At 38.9% G+C, this 23,544-nt stretch overlaps 2 protein-coding genes across 6 annotated transcripts in view; one reads left to right on the forward strand and one right to left on the reverse strand.

Annotated features, from left to right (window-relative positions):
- The window catches only part of UBR1 (ubiquitin protein ligase E3 component n-recognin 1), a 150,863-nt gene extending 134,174 nt beyond the window's left edge, over positions 1-16,689 (reverse strand). For 2 of the 3 annotated variants that reach the window (XM_032417971.1, XM_032417972.1), the window contains exons 1-2: positions 16,489-16,593; positions 2,044-2,300 (exon numbers count right to left, since the gene is read on the reverse strand). In XM_032417971.1, coding sequence (XP_032273862.1) covers positions 2,044-2,300; positions 16,489-16,569 — 338 coding nt within the window. In that variant the 5' untranslated portion in view covers positions 16,570-16,593. Of the gene's footprint in view, positions 1-2,043; positions 2,301-16,488 lie in introns of all 3 variants that reach the window. The other variant, XM_032417970.1, reaches the window with a different exon arrangement.
- The window catches only part of TMEM62 (transmembrane protein 62), a 47,255-nt gene continuing 40,367 nt past the window's right edge, over positions 16,657-23,544 (forward strand). For all 3 annotated transcript variants that reach the window (XM_032417978.1, XM_032417981.1, XM_032417980.1), the window contains exon 1: positions 16,657-16,742. The gene's annotated coding sequence lies outside the window, so the exon portion shown is untranslated. The remainder of the gene's footprint in view (positions 16,743-23,544) is intronic.

Here is a 23,544-nt window from a genome sequence, read left to right on the forward strand (position 1 = left end):
CCTAACTATACTCTTGAAAATATGTATGATCTACCGACCTATTTAGAGCAGAATTTCTCAACCTCAGCAGTACTGACATTCCGAACTGGGTAATTACTTATTGCGGATAGAGGAGACTGTCCCGTGCTGCAGGATGCTTCAGCAGCAACCCTGTCCTCTACCCACTAGATGCTAGTACCATTGCCCCAGTTGTGACAATTTAAAATGTCTCCATGACACTTCTGGAGAAGTGAGATCTGCAAATGTCTATTATGTTTTAGCTGAAACTGATTGGGCTTCAGCTAAAATATATATAAAGAAGATAAATAAACCTTACTACCTATGTAGCAAAATAGTACACAAAATACAAAAGCTGCCTTTTTTCCTGAGAAAAGAACAGGATAAAGATACTATCTTCTAAACAACTGTTAACTATATGTAAACCAGGGGCGCCTGGGTGGCTCAGTCGTTGAGCATCTGCCTTCGGCTCGGGTCATGATCCCGGGGTCCTGGGATCAAGCCCAGCATCGGGCTCCCTGCTCCATGGGGAGCCTGCTTCTCCCTCTCCCGCTCCCCCTGCTTGAGTTCCCTCTCTTGCTGTGTCTCTCTCTGTCAAATAAATAAATAAAATCTTTTTTTTTTTTTAAGATTTTATTTGACAGAGAGAGAGACAGGAAGAGGAGGAACACAAGCAGGGGGAATGGGAGAGGGAGGAGCAGGCTTCCCGCTGAGCAGGGAGCCCGATGCGGGGCTCGATCCCAGGACCCTGGGATCATGACCTGAGCTGAAGGCAGACGCTTAATGTCTGAGCCACCCAGGCGCCCCATAAATAAAATCTTAAAAAAAAAAAAAAACCTATATGTAAACCAGGCAAACCTAGAATTATAGTGAAGCCAAAAACAATTCTCTGAATTTATAAAGTCTAAAAATTCACTCCTAACCTGAACTACCTCTAGTAAAGGGGGAAAAAAAACCCCACTAAAACTAGAGTGCAGCTAAGATCTAAAAGATGAAAAACGTCAGGGCGCCTGGGTGGCTCAGTTGGTTAAGCGACTGCCTTCGGCTCGGGTCATGATCCTGGAGTCCCGGGATCGAGTCCCGCATCAGGCTCCCTGCTCGGCAGGGAGTCTGCTTCTCCCTCTGACCCTCCCCCCTCTCATGTACTCGCTCTCTCTCATTCTCTCTCTCAAATAAATAAATAAAATCTTTAAAAAAAAAAAAAAAAAAAAAGATGAAAAACGTCAGGCAGAAGTAGGGAATAAAAACGTTCCGTGTGCTCCCTGATGTTTAAAACAACTACTCTTGGGCACCTGGGTGGCTCAGTCGTTAAGCGTCTGCCTTCGGCTCAGGTCATGATCAAAGGGTCCTGGGATCGAGTCCCACATCGGGCTCCCTGCTTGGCGGGAAGCCTGCTTCTCCCTCTCTCACTCCCCCTGCTTGTGTTCCTGCTCTCGCTGTGTCTCTCTCTGTCAAATAAATAAAAAATCTTTAAAAAAAAAAACACCGCTCTTACAAAGGACAAAAAGCCTAAAGCTGCTTCCAGTTTCCTACCAATGGCTTTTTCTACTCAACTGAATTTCAACTGTCCCTACAGGTCCACAATCCCTTGACACCAAATCTCACTTGGTAGCAAAAACTGACCTGAAATGACATAAGACTACAGACTTTATTTATACCACTTGCTGTGAATATTCATAGATTTCTTACAGAAATGCTATGTTTGATGATAGGATCCTGCCCTGACACTCCTGGAAAAGTGTTTAGAACTCTGAAATACACCTGGCCCTAGGGTTTCAGATAAGAGTATGTGGACTATATTATAAACAAGGCAAAAGTCCATCTCTTAAATACTTTTAGAGAACAGAAAAGTGAGACAACTGTTTAAGTCATATATTCACAAACAAGCTATACAAGCAAAAACAGATTTATAAGTGCATAATAAAAGGAAATTAAGTATGATTAAGTATATTATAAATAGTAATACACAAAATAAAATACATCATAAATAAGTATAAAATACCAAAATTGAAATTATAACCAATCCTGAAAATTTCTAATTCTTACCTACAAGAATATGTTGTCTCTCCACTTTTGAAAACCTTCCCACAGAGTTGAAATGCTCCACTGTGTTTCAATTTCTCTAAGCAAATATCTGGATCTTCTCCAAATAAGTACCATTCCAGTGGAGTGAATATGGATATTTGTATGCTCTCCTCCTGCTTTTCCAAATCTGGGTCCATTTCAGCAGAATAAATTTCTGGCACCAATTGTGCCAAATGGTGCAAGAAAGTAGTATAAAAATCAACTTGCTGATCCCACCACTGAAAGAAAAGAAAACAAAAATTAGACTTTGTTACAAGTTTCCTCTTGAAGATGTAGGGGGACAAATATTGGCATAATTCTGTAACTTCAGAGAAAGTGATTTACAATATATTATCGTATCCCTCACCAATACAAAAGGAAAGTGGTAAAAGGAAAGTGGGTAATTAAAAAAAAAATAGCTTTGGAAATAAGTGGTTGCCCACATACCACATATACCTGGAAAAAAAAGAGCAGCTGTATTGGATGAGAATTACCCTTCCCTCTTGGAATGGGCAACTCCTGGTCTGTGAAGACAATTCTATGACCAGTCAGGTGCTGTACAGACAAAACATTCCCCAGTCTTAGTTTAATTGTTTTAAGGAACCATAACATTTACTGAGAGATAAAAATGAATGAGTGCAAAAGAGTTTTTAGAATGCCAAAAGCACTGAACATAAAAGAAAATGGGTAAATTAGACTCATCAAAAGTACACCTAAACCCTTCTGCTCTTTAAAAGAAACGATTTCAGATGGCTTATTTGTACACGAAAACATGTTCAACATCATTAGTCATTAGAGAAATGCAAATTAAAATGACAGTGAGATACCCCTACACAACCTATTATATTAAGGTGTAGATAAAAAATAAAATATAAAACTAACAATATCAACAGGATCCAGAAAACTGGAAAAGGAAAATGCTGGTAGGAACTGAAAATGGTATAGCCACTTTATAAAAGAGTTTGGTAGTTTCCTTATAGTTAAACATATATTACCTTATGACCCAGCAATCAAACTCTTAAGAATCTACCTAAGAAATGAAAACTTATGTTCACACAAAAAAGTAAAGACGAATGTTACAGCAGCTTTAAATTGCCAAAACCCAGAAATAACCCAATTGTCCTTCAACTGGTGAATTAGGAACTGTGTTACAGCCAAACCATGGAATACTGCTCAGCAATAAAAAGAGTAAGTTATCAATTCATGCAACATCAAAATCTATTATTGTAAAAGCAGTCTAACTCAAAAGGCTATGTACTGCCTCTTAGCAATTGGGGACATGTTCATAGTGACAGCATCTGTGTGAACTGAGCAGAGCTCATCTCTGTGCCAAATTCCTGATTCCCATCATGGGATTTCATAGACACTATATGCAGGTTTCAAGAACACCACCATTCCACTCTTATCTTCAAACAAGACAGCTTTCCAAGTATCAAGAAATGCCCTGTTAAAAAAAGACATTTGGGGATTACTCATTTGGGCTTAAATGTGAGGTATGATTACCAGCCCAGCCTGACCAATTTTCAATGGCACTCAGTAACAGCAAGCTTAAATGAACAGAGGTAAGGGAAACAGAAGGTTGAGTGCACAGATCTCTACTATCAACCCAACACTGACAATTTAGTTACACTTAACATCCTTCTAATTAAATTAATATTATTCATTTGAAATGGGTTAGCTATGGTATTTCATGTTTGTCTCATAGTTATGTAAAAACTAGCATTTATACATAGTTTTGTATTTGTTCACATTAAAGTTATATTCTAAAAAAATAATTTAAAATTTTGAAGGCTATGTACTGTATGATTCCATTTATATGACATTCTGGAAAAGGCAAAACTACTAGCAAGACGGAGGATTGCACAGTGGTTGCCAGGGGTTTACTACAAAGTAGAAGTGAGGAAATTTTTTTTTTAAGATTTTATTTATTAATTTGAGAGAGCAGGAACGGCGGGAGGCGCAGAGGGAGAAGCAGACTCCCCTGCTAAGCAGGGAGCCCAACACGGGGCTTGATCCTAGGACCCTGAGATCATGACCTGAGCTGAAAGCAGACGCTTAACCGACTGAGCCACACAAGGCGCCCCTGAAGTGAGGGAATTTTGGAGTGCAATGGAATTGTTCCATACCTGTATTATGATGATGGTTACACAACTGGCAAATATCAAAACTCACAGAATTGTATAATAAAAAGTTATTTAATTTATGTAAATTTTAAAAGCAAATTTCAAAGTACATAGCTTAAAAGATAAAAAGGAGAGTCACTGGGGTACCCGAGTGGCTCAGTCGGTGGAGCATGTGACTCCTGATCTCAGGGTTGTAAGTTTGAGCCCCATATGGGGTGTAGAGATTACTTAAAAATAAAAAACCTTAAAAAGAAAAGTGATGCCAAATAGTCTCAAAATATCTCCCTGAAGATACTTATTAACTATAAGGGAAAAGGTAAAAAGTTTAAAGTAGAGAAACCCTGCAGATATCAACTTAACCAAGTGATTAACATAAGTATCACCAGTTATAAGAATAATGATACCAAAAATCCCTGAATATGATACACTGAGAAGGCTATGGTATCACTTTTGTGTTATTTTTGCCAAAAATGCATAGCCTCATTATAATCATGAGAAAACATCAATCCAAACTGAGGAACATTCTACAAAATAATTTTTCAATATTGTTGAAAAATGTCAAGGTCATGAAAAACAAGGCAAGAACAAGACACTGTTATAAACTTGAAAAGACTATGAAGAAAATAAGACCCTATTAGAGACCAGAGGCAACAAAGGAGAAATAACTAAATGTAATGTGAGATACTAGATAGGATCCTGGAACAGAAAAATATTTAATGTCAGTGGGAAAACTATTATAATTCAAATAAGGTCTATAGTTTAGTTACTATCAATATTAATTTCCTGTCCCTGATAATTATATTATGGTTATGTAAGATGCTAACATTAGGGAATGCAGGTGTGAAGGATATAAGAGAACTGTTTCTGCTATTTTCACAACTTTTCTGTAAGTCTAAAATGAGTTCAAAATAAAAAGAAAAAAGAACCAAAACTGAAGATGATTATTTACTAATACAGAAAGCCATTAATAATACACAGTTTGGTAAAGCAGGTTACGAAGCAGTATGTATAAAATCTCACTGTGGCTAAATATTTTATATGAGGGGAAAAAATCAGGAGGAATATACACCAAAATGTTAACAGCAGTAGGTAGTGAGAGTTTGGCATATTTTCACAGAATGTGTACATTTGCTTACCTAATATGAATAATATTCTTAGTGATATTTTCCATATTTGGGGGAATTTTTTAATTGTAAAATTAAAAATATTTTACTAAAACCTTAAAAAAAAACATCTATACCTTCCAGTATTCTAACTCCCAACTTTTCTAGGGTACGCACAGACCAACAACTTGTTTCCTCCACAAATCCAGCAACAACTGTAACTATGAAATAAAGAATACCTAATGTTCTATGGTATACCTAAGGTTCTTTTCTCCAAACAGCACTAAATAAAAAAAAAATCCCGTATGTTTACTGCTATACACCAAATAAAAAATTTTTCTGTGTTATCTAATTATGGAAGGCACAGAATTAGTTCTTTTCAAGTTTTTGAAGAATACTTTGAAGAACATGAGAAATTTGACAGTCACCAAAACCTAAGGGATCTTCTGGTTCAAGTCTTGCATCTTATAGATGAAAAATATGAGTCACAGAGAGAAGTAAATTGTCTTTTCCAAGACTGAATAACCAATTGGTATCAGAGTCAGGAACAGAAGTTAGATATCCTAACTCCTAGAGTTCAGTGCTCATTGTACTCAACCAAATGTAAGTGCACAGTACTTTTAAATTTACCTTTTTTTTTTTTTTTAAGATTTTATTTATTTTTTGACAGAGAGAGACACAGCAAGAGAGAGAACACAAGCAGGGGGAGTGGGAGAGGGAGAAGCAGCCTCCCAGCCGAGCAGGGAGCCCGATGCGGGGCTCGATCCCAGGACCCTGGGATCATGACCTGAGCCGAAGGCAGACGCTTAACGACTAAGCCACCCAGGCGCCCCAATTTCATTTTTTTAAATTTTATTTTATTATGTTATGTTAGTCATCATACATTACATCATTAGTTTTTGATGTAGTGTTCCATGATTCATTGTTTTCGTATAACACCCAGTACTCCATTCAATACGTGCCCTCCTTAATACCCATCACCGGGCTAACCCATCCCCCCACCCCCCTCCCCTCTAAAACCCTCAGTTTGTTTCTCAGAGTCCATAGTCTCATGGTTTGTCTCCCCCTCTGATTCCCCCCCTTCATTTTTCCCTTCCTACTATCTTCTTTTTTTTAACTAATCAATTTCATTTTAATCGTAAAACAATACAAGAAACATAGTTTTGTCTTCTTTTTATTTCTTTCCTCCAAATGAAGACTCTTCACTAACATCTGCCTAACATTCCTGTGTACTACTAAATATTCTTAAATTGTATCTCTGTCATTACATGTCTTGGTGTGAACTAATATTTTATTCTTATTTTTTTAAAAGATTTTATTTATTTATTTGACAGAGAGAGAGACAGCGAGAGAGGGAACACAAGCAGGGGGAGTAGGGAGGGAGAAACAGGCTTCCCACTGAGCAGGGAGCCCCACGGGGGGCTCGATCCCAGGACCCCGGGATCATGACCTGAGCCAAAGGCAGACGCTTAACAACTGACACACCCAAGCGCCCCTTACTCTTATTTTTTAAAAGATTTTACTTATTTATTTGTCAGAGAGAGAGAGCACAAGCAGGGGGAGTGGCAGGCAGAGGGAGAAGCAGGCTCCCCACTGAACAAGGAGCCCAATGTGGGACTCGATCCCAGAACCCCGGGATCATGACCTGAGCAGATGCTTAACCAACTGAGTCACCCAGGCGTCCCTGTGTGAACTAATATTTTAAAATGTTATCTTTATACTGTTGGTTGATTTGGGCAGAATGTCTGGGTATTGATGACTTAAATGCTCTCTCCAGTGATTTTACCACTACCTCTCCATCCTTCCATCCCTGCTGGGAGTTATTCCTTAAGGTCCATCAAACTCAAGGCACTCCTCTCTGACTACTACACTGATCAGCCTAAGAAAATTTCTCTCCCCTGTAACTCCAATACAGCACTTACTGAAGGACGTACTCATTCAGTACCAATACCCTGTCAGATAACATTAATTATCTTTGTATGTGTACACCTAGCCTCTTCACCCAGACTATAAATTCCCTGAAGGGAGGAACGCTGCCTTCCAAATCCCTGTATCACCACAGGCCCACCACAAATACTTAACAAAAGTTCTCTTGGGGCACCTTGGTGGCTCAATTGGTTAAGTGTCTGACTCTTGATTTCGGCTCAGGTCATAATCTCAGGGTTCTGGGATTAAGCCCCACATCAGTCTCTGTGCTCAGTGAGGAGTCTGCTTGAGATTCTCTCCCTCTCCCTCTGCCCCTCCCCCCTGCTCGCATGCTCTCTCTAAATAAATAAATAAATAAATAAAATCTTTGAAGAAAAAAAGTTCTCAGTCATTGCTGAATGTTATGGATTTCTTGCTAGAGAGAACAAAGCAAATATTGACATTAAGCCTTCTAAAACTATAGAATTCTTATAGGAGATAAAGTATAATTTCACTCTTTCATGAAGACTTTTTCCTAGATGACTGCCACATCTATGAAAAATCTTTTTCAACTAAGATTTAATTTTGTTTCCAGATAAGAAAAACTACACAGCATGTATTTTACTGGGTGACATGTTCAGGAATTATTGGTGCCTGGAGTAGGCTTGATTTTCTTATTTATTTGTTTGGTTGTTTTAATATTTTTACCCACTTCAGATAAGAATAAAATTAAGAATTTTTTTTATTTTTTATTTTTTTTATTATGTTATGTTAATCACCATACGTTACATCATTAGTTTTTGATGTAGTGTTCCATGATTCATTGTTTGTGCATAACACCCAGTGCTCCATGCAGAACGTGCCCTCCTCAATACCCATCACCAGGCTAACCCATCCCCCCACCCCCCTCCCCTCTAGAACCCTCAGTTTGTTTCTCAGAGTCCATAGTCTCTCATGGTTCATCTCCCCCTCCGATTTCCCCCACTTCATTTTTCCCTTCCTGCTATCTTCTTCTTTTTTTTTTTTTTTTTAACATATAATGTATTATTTGTTTCAGAGGTACAGGTCTGTGATTCAACAGTCTTAAACAATTCATAGCGCTTACCATAGCACATACCCTCCCCAATGTCTATCACAAAATTAAGAATTTTTAATTTCAATGTCCAGGAGGAAAAAAAATTTTTTTTTCGACATTTGGAGGTCAGAGAAGGTTTTCTTAATTGACTGTTCTGTAAAAACAAGTTCTCACAACATTTAAAGATTTTTATTTATTTATTTGACAGAGAGAGAGAGAGAGAGAGAGCACAAGCAGGGGAGTAGCAGGCAGAGGCAGAAGGAGAAGCAGGCTCTCCGCAGAGCAGGGGAAGCCCAATGTGGGACTCGATCCCAGGACCCTGGGATCATGACCTGAGCTGAAGGCAGTCGCTTTACCAACTGAGCCACCCAGGCGCCCAGTTCTCACAACATTTAAATTCCCAAACATTCCAAACATTTTCTTCATCCCCATGGAGATTAAGATATGTTCTCAATTCTGACCCAGGGACTTGGATGCCTGTTTGGGAACACCATTCTGAAAAAGGAACGTACTTTTAGAACGTTCTTTTTGTTCAAACCACAACTTACACTTCCTTAGACAACTGCTGACATCTACAAGGCTTCAGATTCCCTGAAACTCTTTTTCCAACTCTTCTGTTTTAAAGTAGTAACAAAATCTAGAGGCTCTAGGATCGTTCATAGCAAGTACTGGATGAGTGTAGTTGGAGTATCTACAGGCATCAAGAAATCTTTTGGTTACACAAAGTTTTCTTGTAATACTATCTGACAGATTCATAAAGTTTCATAAAAACAAGCAAACAGTAACAGCAAAACCCCTAGTTCCACTGCATACCCCATGAGGCATCCTATCTATAACATATCTGATAATTGGTTCCCTAAGCCTGTCTGAACACTTCCTTTCAGCCAATGTCCATTCTTACAGCTCATAATTCAGCCAAAATCTACTCTCCTGTAATTTTTATCCTATATTGCCTGAAATAATCCATACAATTTACTCTGTTCTTTCATCGAACAACCTTTCAAATAAGATAACTATTAAGTCTCTCATCGGTCTCTTTATTCTGGAACTACACTGGAACACAGAAACTAAAGAAATCTGTCCATCCCTAGAAATGACATTTGGCCATCCCTAATCCCACGGTATTCAGACTACTCTCTACGTTGATTACTCTTTTATGGAACATGCACAATGTGCCTCTGTATAGAGGAGTGGGACTGTTTCTTACCTTCCTTATCCAGGGTACTTAACTGCTCAAAAAGGTCACATTCTTTTTTTTTGGCAGCCACATCATATTATGACTTAGGTTTGCAGACAACTAAAATCCTTAGGTCAATCACATATAAGAGACCTGGTCCTATATACAAATACCTAACCCGAGGTATAAGACTGTACTTTCACCACAATTAAATTTCACTTTGTTAGTTTTGATGCAATATTCAGACTAAGGACATTTTTTGTATATGTGTCCTATAACGTATTTCTTATCCCTGCCAGCTTTGTGTTGTTCGTAAATATGATAAGTAAGTATACTATGTCTTCATGGCATTGATAAAATAAGCCAGGGTCAAATATAGAGTCATGTGACAAATAAGTCACCTCTCTTTTCTTTTAAGATAATACATAAGCATACTGTCAGAATTTAGTTTTTAAAAGCATTCTGTTCCTCCTAAGTCATTCTCTTCCTTTTTCTTCTCTGATCATAGGTTCATGCTCCAATTTTCTAAGCTCTCCTTGAAATCTTTGGACAATGAAATCTGCTTTCCTAAAGTGTGGAGTACACATCCCATATCCTCTTTCTACTGTATTGAATATATATTTGCAAATGGACTAAAATCCTTTCTTAGACTACAAAGTAGAGTGTGTGTGTATATAAAAATAAATGGATAAATTAAAAGATTTTTCTTCCTGTTCTCAAGTCATTCTAGCTTACCCATAAATACCAAAAGTTCAAAGGCATTTTTAAAAGTAGTCCATAAAGACACAGTTAAGTGGTTAAGCCCCACTCCTCCAAACAAGTCAAATAGACTTTGTTCTGAAGAATGGCATTAAGTAAACTATTAGAAGGAGAATTATTATATTCAAGTGATTAACAGTAGACTCCAACCTGGACAGGGCCTATATCATTCCCGGATAGTAAGTAGGCACTTAGGGAAGCACAATAACTCTTCTAGAGTCATTCAGTAACATTTATTTAGTACAGCATATTTCCATAAACACTTAGTGTATTATAGGGTGCAACTTAACATTTAAAAAAAAAAAAAGGCTGTACCAAATGCTTTAAAAAAAAACCAAATTCATCAAATAACAATTGTTTCTTCAATAGGAGGCATGTTAACTCAGAATACCTTAAAAGAACATATAGGAGTTCACAGTAGATGACCTGGGACTAAAGAGGTCTTAATATTTTGTCTTAAGTCACCTGAGGCAATGAGTTAAAAGCTTAAAGAAACTTTCACAGAGCACAGTGTATGATTAGCACCTGTAGAGAAATGGGTAAAATGATGGCAAGGGAAATCTGAAATAACCCTCAAGGCCAGCACACATGAAGAGAATAGGTCAGGACACTGTATTGGTTCATCCTGTATCAGTGATTTATACACATATCTACCCAGTCCCTCCATGCATTATTGAGGACAAAAACCTCTTTATTTGCAGGACAGTGTCTGTTATTAAACATAAGCAGTCCATCTTCAGCACCAGCTTATCCACACTAAATTACTATTCTTCCCTAGACTATTACAGGTAGTGGGACTGAATCTATCACTCTAATCTGCAGTTTTACACCTCAACTTCATATTTGGGTCTATAGAGTCTGATACTGAAAATCAGAATTTTCCTTAGCTGTCCACAACCAAAATTAGGAGATGATAATGAAAAAACAACAGGCAGTAGGCCCTGCTATGATCTGGTGACAAAGCACTTCAGTCAGGGCTCAAGAGACCTTGGTTTTCATCCTAGTTTTCTCATTTTAAGTGTGTCCTTACTATAGAAAGCTGTGCAGGCACCTGGGTGGCTCAGTCATTAAGTGTCTGCCTTCGGCTCAGGTCATGGTCCCAGGGTCCTGGGATCAAGTCCTACAACGGGCTCTCTGTTCAGCAGGAAGCCTGCTTCTCCCTCTCCCACTCCCCCTGTTTGTGTTCCCTCTCCTGCTGTGTCTGTCGAATAAATAAAATCTTGAGAGAAAAAAAAAAAAAGCTGTCCTCTGGCCTAAAATGATATAGATTTCAATTTCTAAGAAATATCACCACCACTGAAAATAACATATAACTTCTTATTCCTTCTTCTATATCTTAGTATTTTACTTTTTTCTTTAAGTTTTTTTTTTTTTAAGTAATTTTTTTTTAAGTAATTTTGACTTAAGACAAAATATTAAGACCTCTTTAGTCCCAGGTCATCTACTGTGAACTCCTATATATGCTGTATACGCAACATGGAGCGCAAACTCAACCCTGAGATCAAGAGTCACATGCCCCACTGACTAAGCCAGCCAGGTGTCCCATCTCAGTATTTTAAGGTCAACTATCAAAACAAATTTTTATCTTTTAAAGATCCACTACACATATGAGATTGTAGATAAATTTTTTCTTGATTTTCATAATGATTATAGCACAAACATAACAATATTAAACTTAAAAAAAAAAACCCTAAAATCCCCCCATTTGGAGACAGTATAACTTTGGGAGTAATGGAAATGTTCTGTAGCCCCAATTTAGTAATAGTTACATAGGTGTATACATTTATCAAAACTCATCAACCGAAACACTTAAAATGGAAGCATTTTATTGTACTTAAAATATAACTCGATAATGTTAATTTTTTTAAATTCCTCTTTCAATTTTAAACCTTTTAGCCTAATCGCCTCAACTCCTATTACCTCCACCTCCACTCCACCTCAGTTATTGTCTCCTCATTCATTCACTCGTGCATGCATTCAACAGAAATTCTGAAGCAATGTGTTAGGTCCTGGAGATACAGGTGTGAACAGGAAACAGCTTATGCTCTCAAGGAGTTTCTTGTCTAGAAGGAAAGACAGGCAGCAAACAGGCAATGCTCAGGACAGCCTGAGACATGCTACATACAACAGGAGTATGAAAAGGGTGCTCTAGGAATGCACAGAGGCTCATCTAACCTGGCTCTACCATCACAGAACCTGATGTGCCTCCATGTTCTCAAACTCCAAAACCCCTTACTGACCATAATGCTCAGGTCTTCCGTTTATGTCAACATCATAACTTTTAATAACTCAAATCCCATCAATTCCCCACAGAATTCCTGTTTTGGCTTTTCCTACACCCCCCCACCTTCACCTGGACCCCAGTGTTAGGTACTATCCTAATATGCTCCTTCATTTCTCTTCCCATCCTTCCTCCACAACTCCCTCCCCCAATCACTACCAATCTTGTTAAAATAAATCACTAATGTTGATTCTCAGTTATTCATTAAGAGTATGTAAATGTCTGCTACTTCAAACGCATACTGGGACATATCAGTGGACAAGTCAGACATGATCCTTGTCTTCACAGAGCTTGCATTCTGGTGGGAGAGACAGATACTTAAATAATAAAGACAACATAGTAATTACAGATTGTAATAAGTGCAGTAAAGGAAATAAACAGGGTGCTTACACACAGAAGGATAAGAAGAACCCATCTTTTAGACTGGGTAAGTATCAAGAAAAAGCAGAGGAAAAACACTCTTGGAAAAAAGAACAGCAAGCAAAGGCACAGGCCCTAGAGCAAGATAGATCTTGTGCTTGTTTTAGAAACTAACAGGCCAGTGTAGCTAACACTAAATTAGGAGAAATAACAGGAAATGAGGGGGAGATGTAGGAGCCAGATCATGCAGGATCTTGAAAGACTTATAATGAGTTTAGATTTTATTCCAAGTAAAATGGGAAGCCACTGAAGGATTTAGGCAGGAGGCTGACATGATCTGAATTAGTCTTAAAAAGATTACTCTGGTGATCTGTGGAAAATAAACTGGAAGAGGGCAGAAATGGAAGCAAAGAGAACCAGTTAAGAGGCCACTCCAGTTGCCTAGGCAACAGATGGTGGCTAGGACTAGAGAGGTGGAGTGGAGACAGAGAGAGTTGTTTGTGTTCGAGAGCTATTATGGAAGTGCCATGAGACAGGGATAACAAAATTCTTGATCAGCCTCCCTTCCTACCCCTCTCCAAACCTGGTCCTTTCTCTCAGAATATGACCAACCATGACCATGAATGCTTAAGCCAAAAACTGAGGATCCAGATGTGATTTGTTTCTTCCCTTCTATCCTCATGCCTAATCCATTAGCAAATCTTTTTGCTTCTACCAAACCTCCAAAATCTCTCTCAAATCTATCCACTTCTCTTTATCTCCGTGATGTCTCTCTAGTACAAACCACCATCAGCTAAGGCTTAGGTTATAGCAGTAGCTTCCTAATTGCTCCCCCTGTTTGAAACACTTATCAGACATCCAAGTAGCTATGTCAAGTAGGCAAGTAGTTGAATTTGTGAATCTGGAGTTCAAAGGTGAGATGACCTAGAGATATGAATTTGGGAACTGAATGCATACCAATGGTACTTAAAGCCAAAGAACTGGATGAAATCACATAGGCAGAGGGTGTAGACAGGAAAAAGCAAAGACCTTAGTACCAAGCCAGGAGATACCTTCTGAGATTGACTTAGGAAAGAAAATCCAGTCAAAGTAGACAGAAAGCAGAAGTTTTGTCAAACCACCCCATATACTCTCTGAATTCCCAGTTTTTCTCAGTCCTTATCTTCTGGACCCAATAAACCACCCTCTTCTAGAAACTAGACCCTATGGCACCGTACTACTCTCACCTCCTACTTGCTTGGCTGCTCCCTTTCTAGGTCCTTCTCTGGTTCTTCCTCCATCTTCTATCCCTGAAATTCAATCATTCCTGTCCCTAGTCCTTCTCCCTCTCTTCTTTCCCTCTCTCCCTGTGTGTCTGAACCTGTGTGTATGTGCTGATGCGTGCGTGCACACACACATACACACACACACACACACTTTTCTCCTCAAAGATCTTCATTTCCACAATCTCAACTGTCACTCTATTGAGAATTTCCAAATGTCTAGTTAAGTCTTACTCAAAGTGTGGCTCACAGACCAGGACTTCAGAATCAGCTGGGCATGCTTGTGAAAATTCCCCACCCCAGACCTACAAAATCAACTCCTCTAATGATTCTTAAGCAATGACTTTTATAAATGTCCAATAATTCATATCTATTATTTCACCTTAATTGCATGTTAGGTGATATTAGGAATTTGAGAGCCTTCATGCTTTTGATAGCAGTATGACAAAGAAATGACCTGGGGTTTAAGAAGAAAGTTTGATTTAAGGATAACAAAGTATAACCAAGGACAAGGCTCTAATGGAGTTGGTGAGATTTCTAAAATCTTGTAACTGTCCTATATTTATTATTTTTGTTTTCCCTACCTCCCAATAGTGATTTAAAATACAAATCATTCAAATGTTAAAGAGTCTCTGAGCTTATTTTATTTAACAGCAAATAAGTAGTAAACTGGAAAGCCAGTATCTTACTCCACTGTCAGAATAAAATTGAAGACAGTAGCTTTAAAAAGAAAAGGAAAGTAAAGAGGTATCTGGAATCCTTAAGTAGATAGAACGATCCAAGTCAAAAAAATGATCATGAGGCCTGTCACAGTTCTTCATCCACTTACATCACCCTATCTTGTATTAAAGTTCTTTGAGCACTTGTCTTATCTGTGTCACTAAACTGTGAGTTCCCTCAGGCGATTACACTTCTCTTGACATCTACCCATTACTTTGCAAAACCTACAGCCTTGCCCCAAGAAATCCAATATTTCTTGAATTAATGAGTTTGCAACCCAATTCTACCTTGATTTCTGTACCATTATCTCCAATTAAAAATAAGTGGAGTCTAGATTGGTGAGGTTTTACTGTACCACCTGGAAGGAATTAATATATCAAAGCTTTAAATAAACACTAGCCATCTTTGGCAATACAAAATTACAATAACACTTCTATCCACACAATTTCTGTACTGCTTCTAAGATGTAGAAAGCACAAGCTACCATTAAGATGTTTCAGGGGTTCTCAATTTTCCCTACCTTCTCATTTCAAAGAGATGCTTCCTCCTTCAATACTGGCAGTGAAGTGAGGTTGCTACTATTTGAGATAGAAGATGGTTGCACGCACTGCTATAGTTGGCCAAATCCTTATTCCAATTTCCTCCCTACCTGGTTTCTATCTCCCAGCCAGTCTCCCCAGTCCCTGGGGTGGATTCTTAATTCTGGAGCTCACTTTATTCTCTCATAAAACAATGCTGAAGTGTTTGCATGATTAAAATAGTCCAAAAATGCTTTTATTAAAACTACAAACCAAAAAACTTCAGAAAGGTGTATATCCCACATTTTTCTATATGCAGCAATAAAGACAAAGTGATAAGACTTAATATCATGCAGAAATCAATATCTGAATATTTCCTGTATATCTCCCCACTAGATGCCCAGAGACATCCAGAACATTCCCCAATATTGCCCCCTAGCTCTTATCCTCCTCATCTGCTTTCTCCCTGTGGCCAGACTATAGACTCAAATTTGCTCACTGTCTCTGCCTTCCCATTCTTTCAAAATACAAGGGCAGAGTATAGATTGCGATATTAATTAATGGTACTGCTCTGATTCGAAATGTCTGGAAGTTTCTTCACCCTTAATAAGAAGGGACAGACGACGGGTTTCTCCATTGAGGGGTTAGGCTTGGGGTTCTCAAGACACCAGAATGAGGGACTACAATTCCTACACCCAATATCTTGACGAGTTGACAGTGGCAGTATTCCCTGCCATTATCAGGCCCCACCCAGCCAGCTATGCAATATAACATTAGGTGCAGCGTCCTGGATTCCTGTCATCAAGAGGGGTTGGCACTGCGTCTATCGAAAAATGGCTTTTCCTCTAATCCCGCCTCAGCCCCCACACCAGACCATCTAGTAACATCACCAGTTCTTTCTACTTAAGGATAGAGACATGCTTGAACTCGTCACGACTAATAAATGACAAAGTCATTATATTCCGTAGACTTGGTCGGCAGGAATGTGGGTAATGACTAACTTTTATTCGATGGCTTCCTTCCAGACCAATCCATACGACTCCCCCTCCCCAGAGCCGCGAAAGGGGGTGAAGCCCGACATCCTCCAGAGCGCGGTAGGGAAGGACTTGGGGGGGACAAAAGGAACTTGCCTACAAGGACTTACAGATGCCAGGAGCTGAGGGGTCTGGGGCAACTCGGTACTGACTTCCATCCTCTCCGCACCCCCGGCCTCCTCGTCCGCCATCTTGAGGGAAACTGACACCCGCAGTTCCAGACCCCCGGCCGGAGACGAGCGGAAACCTGTGGCCGGTCCAAGAAACGAGGGGCGACACTTTTACGACGGCCCCTGAAGTCGGGTTTGACGCAGAATCGAGGAGCGGCTTCCGGTCCGCTTCCCGGAAGCAAGCGTCACGGCAGGTATGGCTGGAGGTTTTTCTTCCCCTAATTTTTTAGTTGTAGTCCCCAGTGCCTGAATGGTTGTGCATCTGGTTTCGTTGCTGCGAACTGTTGCATCTGCGAGGTAAAAAATAAATTCAGCGTCCATTTTGAAAGGAGGAAGACTGTCAGGGGCTGAGTACCTATTCTGCGTCTCGTTCAGGCCAGGTTTTGGTCTGGGGGTGTTTGTCGCCCTACGTACCCGCAGTCGTTCCCCAGAACCCACAGAATGAAAAAATACTCAAAGCTATTCCATGTTTAGGAATGTAGCCCTTGGACACTTGCACATGCGCACAAGAAAGCTCGGGCCCCGGCCGCTTTGAGGAGATCTGGTGAATATTAAATTTGAAACCTTGTAGTCATGCATCGGTCGAGGGAAGACAAAATAAACATGGTCATGCTCATTATGGAACACCATGCGTTGGTGTCGAAAAGAACAAGGTAGACCTCCGTGGAAAGATAAAGATGAATTAAGTGTGTGCGGGGGGTGGGGGGCCCAAGTTGCCGCAAACTATGTATTTGCGCTTATATGCGTTAAAATGCGAAGGAAGAAGCCTGAAAGGGAAAAGAACAAACTAATAGCTCTCAGGATAGGAGGAAGTTGGTCAAGAGCTCCTTTAGATTTATCTATATTGTTTTAAGTTTTAAGTTGTTTACAAACCAGTAATTTAATAGTATGTTTTTAACAAAGGGGAAAATAACGATAAATCTAACACGCTTGAGGAATTAAAGGTTAACTATTTGGGAAAAGATTAAGTCATATCTTTACCTAAAAGTATACATATCAAAATAATTCTTAATGAATTGAAGAGTTAACTACTAAAAAGAAGAAAAAGTAAATATTTGTATAATATTGGGATGGAGGAGCCTTTTTTAAATTTGTTTATTTTTATTTTTTGGAGGAGGCTTTTTAAAGCATGACACCAAAGGCAGAAAATATAAAAAGACTGATAGGTAATTTGTTTTAAAGATGTTATTTATTTGACAGATAGAGAGTGAGCACAGGTAGGCAGAGTGGCAGGCAGAGGGAGAGGGAGAAGCAGGCTCTCCGCTGAGCAGGGAGCCAGATGTGGGGCTCGATCGCAAGACCCCAGGATCATGACTTGAGCTGAAGGCAGCCGCTTAACCGACTGAGCCACCCAGGCGCCCCAAGACTGATAGGTAATTTAATCAAAATTTAAAACATACAAAAATAAACTATACAAAGTTAAAAAGTAAACAAAAATTGGGAAGAAATGACTGCAACATTCATGACAGACCAACGGATAAAATCCCAAAGACGACTATATCAATAGAAAAATGGACAAAATACATAAATATGCAACTCAATTTTTATAAACATATGAAAAATACCTAACTAATAAGCAAATAAATGCAAATTAAAATGAGATTCCATTTCTTGCCTGTAAATTTGGTCAGTTTTTGTTTTTCCTTAAAAATAGCCACCATCGGGGCGCCTGGGTGGCTCAGTCGTTAAGCGTCTGCCTTCTGCTCAGGCCATGATCCCAGGGTCCTGGGATCCAGACCCGCATCGGGCTCTCTGCACAGTGAGAAGCCTGCTTCTCCCACTCCCACTCCCCCTGCTTCTGTTCCCTCTCTTTCTGTCAAATAAATAAAATCTTTAAAAAAATAATAATAATAACCACCATCAGGGGGCCTGGGTGGCTCAGAGGGTTGAGAATCTGCCTTTGGCTCAGGTCATGATCCAGGGGTCCTCAGATGGAGCCCCGCTGGCTTCTCTCTCTGACCCTCCCCTCTCTCATGCACGATCTCTCTCTCAAATAAATAAATAAAATCTTTAAAAAATATATAACCACCATGTTGGTAAGCGGGAAGGATACTCATATAAAATACACGTGTACATTAGTAAACCTATAGGAAGGCAATATTCAGAAGCCATTTTTTCTTAAATGCTTTTCGTTGGCCCATTTATTCCATTTTTAAGGCTGTATTCTAAAGATATAATTCAGGATGGAAATGGAGTTTAAACTACGTCATTACTGGTAATGGAGATAAATTAGAAATGACTCAAATGCCCTCAATAAAGGACATTGGCTAAATAAACTGTGGTCACTCATATAATGTAATTTTCTACAGCCACTAAATATGTTGTAGAACATTGATTCTCAAAGAGTGGTCCACAGACTGTCTGAGAGTTCCCAAAATTTAGGAAGTTTGTGAGGTGAAAACTTTTGTGGTAATAAAAAAGTTATGTGCTTTTTTTTTTTTTTTAACCATGTGGTATTTGTACTAACTGAAGCAGAAGCAATGATGGGTGAAACTGCTGGCCCCTTAGCACAAAATAAAAGCAGGGGCACTAAATTCAACAAGTCACCAAAGCGATCCAGAAGTCATTTCTTTTTTTTTAAATTTTTTTATTGTTATGTTAATCCCCATACATTACATCATTAGTTTTAGATATAGTGTTCCATGATTCATTGTTTGTGCATAACACCCAGTGCTCCATGCAGAACGTGCCCTCCTCAATACCCATCACCAGGCTAACCCATCCTCCCAACCCCCTCCCCTCTAGAACCCTCAGTTTGTTTTTCAGAGTCCATTGTCTCTCATGGTTCTTCTCCCCCTCCGATTTCCCCCCCTTCATTCTTCCCCTCCTGCTACATTCTTCTTCTTCTTTTTTTCTTTCCAGAAGTCATTTCTTGACTACCATGCTCTTGCAGTTAAAAGAAAAAAAAAGAATTTAAAGCATGTTTCCCAACGTCCTTGATGAAGCAGTAAAAATATTATTAAATCTTAACCTGAGTCTTTTAAATATTCTGTATGATGATGGGGCACCTGGGTGGCTCAGTTGGTTAAGCGGCCGCCTTCGTCTCAGGTCATGATCCCAGGGTCCTGGGATCGAGCCCCGTGTCGGGCTCCCTGCTCAGCGGAGAGCCTGCTTCTCCCTCTCCCTCTGCCTGCTGCTCTGCCTACTTGTGTTCTCTCTCTCTCTCCCTGGCTAATAAATAAATAAAATCTTGGGGAAAAAAAAAAAAAAGTAACAACTGTTGTGCCTCCGGCTTCCTGGTCCATGGCAGTTCCTTGGGTTTCTGCTTTTCTTCTAAGCCTGTCCCTAGCTTCTTGCAGAATCTTTGAGTCTCTGATAACCTTTCAATAGATGTGCTTTTTTTCTTAAGATAGTTAAAGGTGGTTTTTATTATCTGAAGCTGTTAGGTTCCTACCTATTAAATTATTATTAATAACCTATAATGCTGCCTTATGTTACAGTTTTTCATGGCCTAATTTAATTCCTTCTCTAATTTGTTAGTTCCTTGAGTGCAGGAGCCAAGACACATACTTAGAAATGTCAGCTACTATGTTAAAGACTTTAGATGCATTTTAAAGTATAATTCTGAAAACAGTCCTATGATGTCGTTCCTATTATCGCTATTGCACAGACAAGGAAATTATAGATTAAACAAGTGAGATTGTTCATATCCACAATTACTAAGTGACAAAACCTGGATTCAAGACCTAGGTCTATCTGGCTTCAAAATGTGTGTCTTTAACCATTTCACTATCCTACCTCTAATAAAAAAATTTTTTTGAGTTGCTTTTACCACTTTATATGTTGTAATATAAATGTTTATTGTTAAATAAACAAAAATATCAGGTATCTGGCACACATTTAACATCCTGATATGCTTATATTAGACTTTTTATAGGACATGAACCAGATAAAATAGATATAAACTTATGAATTATCATTGCTCTTTTCTGCTCTAGACCAAGTTGTGGCTTGACCTACTTTAGAACAGAATTATGAATTTCTTTGATTCTTCTGCAAATACATATTTCTTTTTAAATTAGCATCAGCTCACAATAACTTTTGTGAGTAAGTAAGTTGCAAGGTCATTTTTCAGATGTCATTCTACTGTTTGAAGTATCATCAACAGCTAATATACATTAATTAGTTTTCTCAAAGCCACAGAATGACACAATTAGGACAGCCATACTCAGAACTATGTTTTCCTTAGACTCCTCATTTATGGATTGTGTTGGAGGTTTTTAACCCTGGTTACACATTAGGATCACCTGAGAACTTCTTAAAAATTCCCATACCAGGGGTGCCTGGGTGGCTCAGTTGGTTAAGCGACTGCCTTCGGCTCAGGTCATGATCCTGGAGTCCTGGGATCGAGTCCCTGGATCGAGTCCCGCATCAGGCTCCCTGCTCAGTGGGGAGTCTGCTTCTCCCTCTGACCCTCCCCCCTCTCATGTGCTCTCTCTCTCTTTCTCTCTCTCATTCTCTCTCTCTCAAATAAATAAATAAAATCTTTAAAAAAAATTCCAATACCAGGTCTCTCTAGTGATTCTGATTTAATTAGGAGTAAGACCTGAATATCCATTAAAAAAAAAAATTCTCCCAAGTGTTTTTAATGAGCAGTCAGAGTTGAGAAACCCTCAGTGATTAATAGACTTCTTTCTCTGGCATATTTTCTTATGTGGATGATAGTAGTGCCTACATGATTCTACCTGTCTGGTACAAATCCCTGATATTCCTCATCCAGATTAGCAAAGAGCAATCTTCCCATCTGGTCTCCCTATTTCCACTCTCTTGCTCATATCCATCATTTATTTTCCTGCCAAAATTATTTGTAAATATAAATCTGGTCATGTGACTCTCTTACCTAAATAAATTAGATGACTGCCCTATAGCATAAAACTTAACTCTTAAACATGGCATTCAAAGCCCTTCTCAATCTGGCTTGAAACACTTTTTGCTAGTCTAATCTCCCTTGCCACCCCTCACCTTAAACTATCCACACCCTATTTCACATATATCCCATTCAGTCTCATACTTCTGTAGTTTTGCATAGGTTAGTCCTTTGGCCTAGAATGCCCCCCAAAAATAACTTGACAACTTTTACAAAAAGGAAAACATAGTTCTGAGTATGGCTGTCCTAATTGTGTCATTCCATGGCTTTGAGAAAACTAATTAATGTATATTAGCTGTTGATGATACTTCAAACAGTAAAATGACACCTGAAAAATGACCTTGCAACTTACTTACTCACAAAAGTTATTGTGAGCTGATGCTAATTTAAAAAGAAATATGTATTTGCAGAAGAATCAAAGAAATTCATAATTCTGTTCTAAAGTAGGTCAAGCCACACCTTGGTCTAGATCAGAAAAGAGCAATGATAACAACACCTCTTCCTATAAAGGGATTTCTGCTTATGTATGTATGTATGTATGTTTTATTTTAAAGATTTTATTTTATTTATTTTTTAAAGATTTTATCTATTTATTTGATAAAGACACAGCGAGAGAGGGAACACAAGCAGGGGGAGTGGGAGAGGGAGAAGCAGGCTTCCCACCAAGCAGGGAACCCGAAGTGGGGTTTGATCCTGGGACCATGACCTGAGCTGAAGGCAGACACTTAACAACTGAGCCACCCAGGCGCCCCTCTGCTTATTTTTTAGAGTTCAGTTTATATATGACTTCCTCTGAGAAGTTTTCTGATTCTCTCATTTTCCAACATGCAAAATTTTCCCTCTGCAATTTCATTGCACTTTAAATGAAAGAATAAGAGGAAACTGGGATATAATCTTGCTAAAGTTGCAAAAATAACTTGACAACTTTTACAAAAAGAAACCTTCAGTCCAACCTAGATGCTTAAGATATATATACATATATATTAGTTATTTTTTCATTTACATGTATGGCAATTCTTAGCCTTTTATTTGTCTAATTCATTGACTGAGTTACTGGATTATCTCAATTGGGCCTGGCATGTTCATTGTCAAGAAATATTTCCTTTTTAACATTAGAGACTGTTTTTCATTTTGCATAATCTTTGGTCTGTTGGAAATGTAGCTATTGGGAAGCCCTTGAACATGGTTTTTAAATGGCAGCAACTTGAATATAAAAATTAAGCATGTTCAGAGATAATCCAATGTACCCTCTGCAAATTTGAAAAGGTATTTACAGTATGGTGAATGTTTATTGGTTAGATTGATGATTGTTTGTTTTGCGGTATTTCGGTGGAAAAGTTAACCCAGACCCTTCAGACAGGAGGATACTTACTATTACTGATTAGTCTAGAAAACAAAACAATATAAAGCCAAACTGAATTTTGTACTTACTAAAGGAAATATAAATTTTAAAGAAGCAAACAAAAAAGAAAAAAATTATAGAATGGTGCCACTGTCCTCATCTTGTGACTGTAGTCTACTTTTGCTATTTATAAGTTGCTGTTTCCAAGAGTGCTAGTTTCTGAGCTAAGGAAAGGGCCTGGGGCTCTCTGGTCCTCTCAGGAAGTCTGTGGACCATGGCATCCCCATGTGGGGGCAGATTATACTTGAAGAAAAAGACTCCCGTATTGAGCTGAGAAGCAGGGATCATTAAGGTCTTTAGGGTCAAAACCAGGATGGAGAGGGGATGGTCTTCATTAGAACAGAAATTTTTAGTCTTGGACAAAGGTCATTCCCACAGTTGTGGGGAGATAGCCCCATGTTAGAACTGGAAAAGTCCTGAGAATGTGATAAAGTAGTCAGGACTGGAGGCTTCAGCACCAGTTTTAGGAGAATCATTCCTGGGTTCAGAGATATCATTTCTGGGGTTGGCTTCATTTTAAAAATAAAGATAGCCATACGTAGGGAGTCATTTCTGGAGTGAAACTCAGATTGCTGGTTCAAATGGAGTCAAATCTAGGTTGAGGGTCCAAATAGGCCTGGATCTTGGGTTCACTCTCAGCCCTGAATCCAGAGGTTTCATTTTAAGGGCTCTGCTGGTCAGACAATCCTGTCTGTGCAGGTGATAAACCACAAAAACATTTCAGCCC

Source organism: Phoca vitulina, unplaced genomic scaffold (genome assembly GCF_004348235.1).
Source record: "Phoca vitulina isolate PV1807 unplaced genomic scaffold, GSC_HSeal_1.0 scaffold20, whole genome shotgun sequence".
Classification (NCBI taxonomy): domain Eukaryota; kingdom Metazoa; phylum Chordata; class Mammalia; order Carnivora; family Phocidae; genus Phoca; species Phoca vitulina.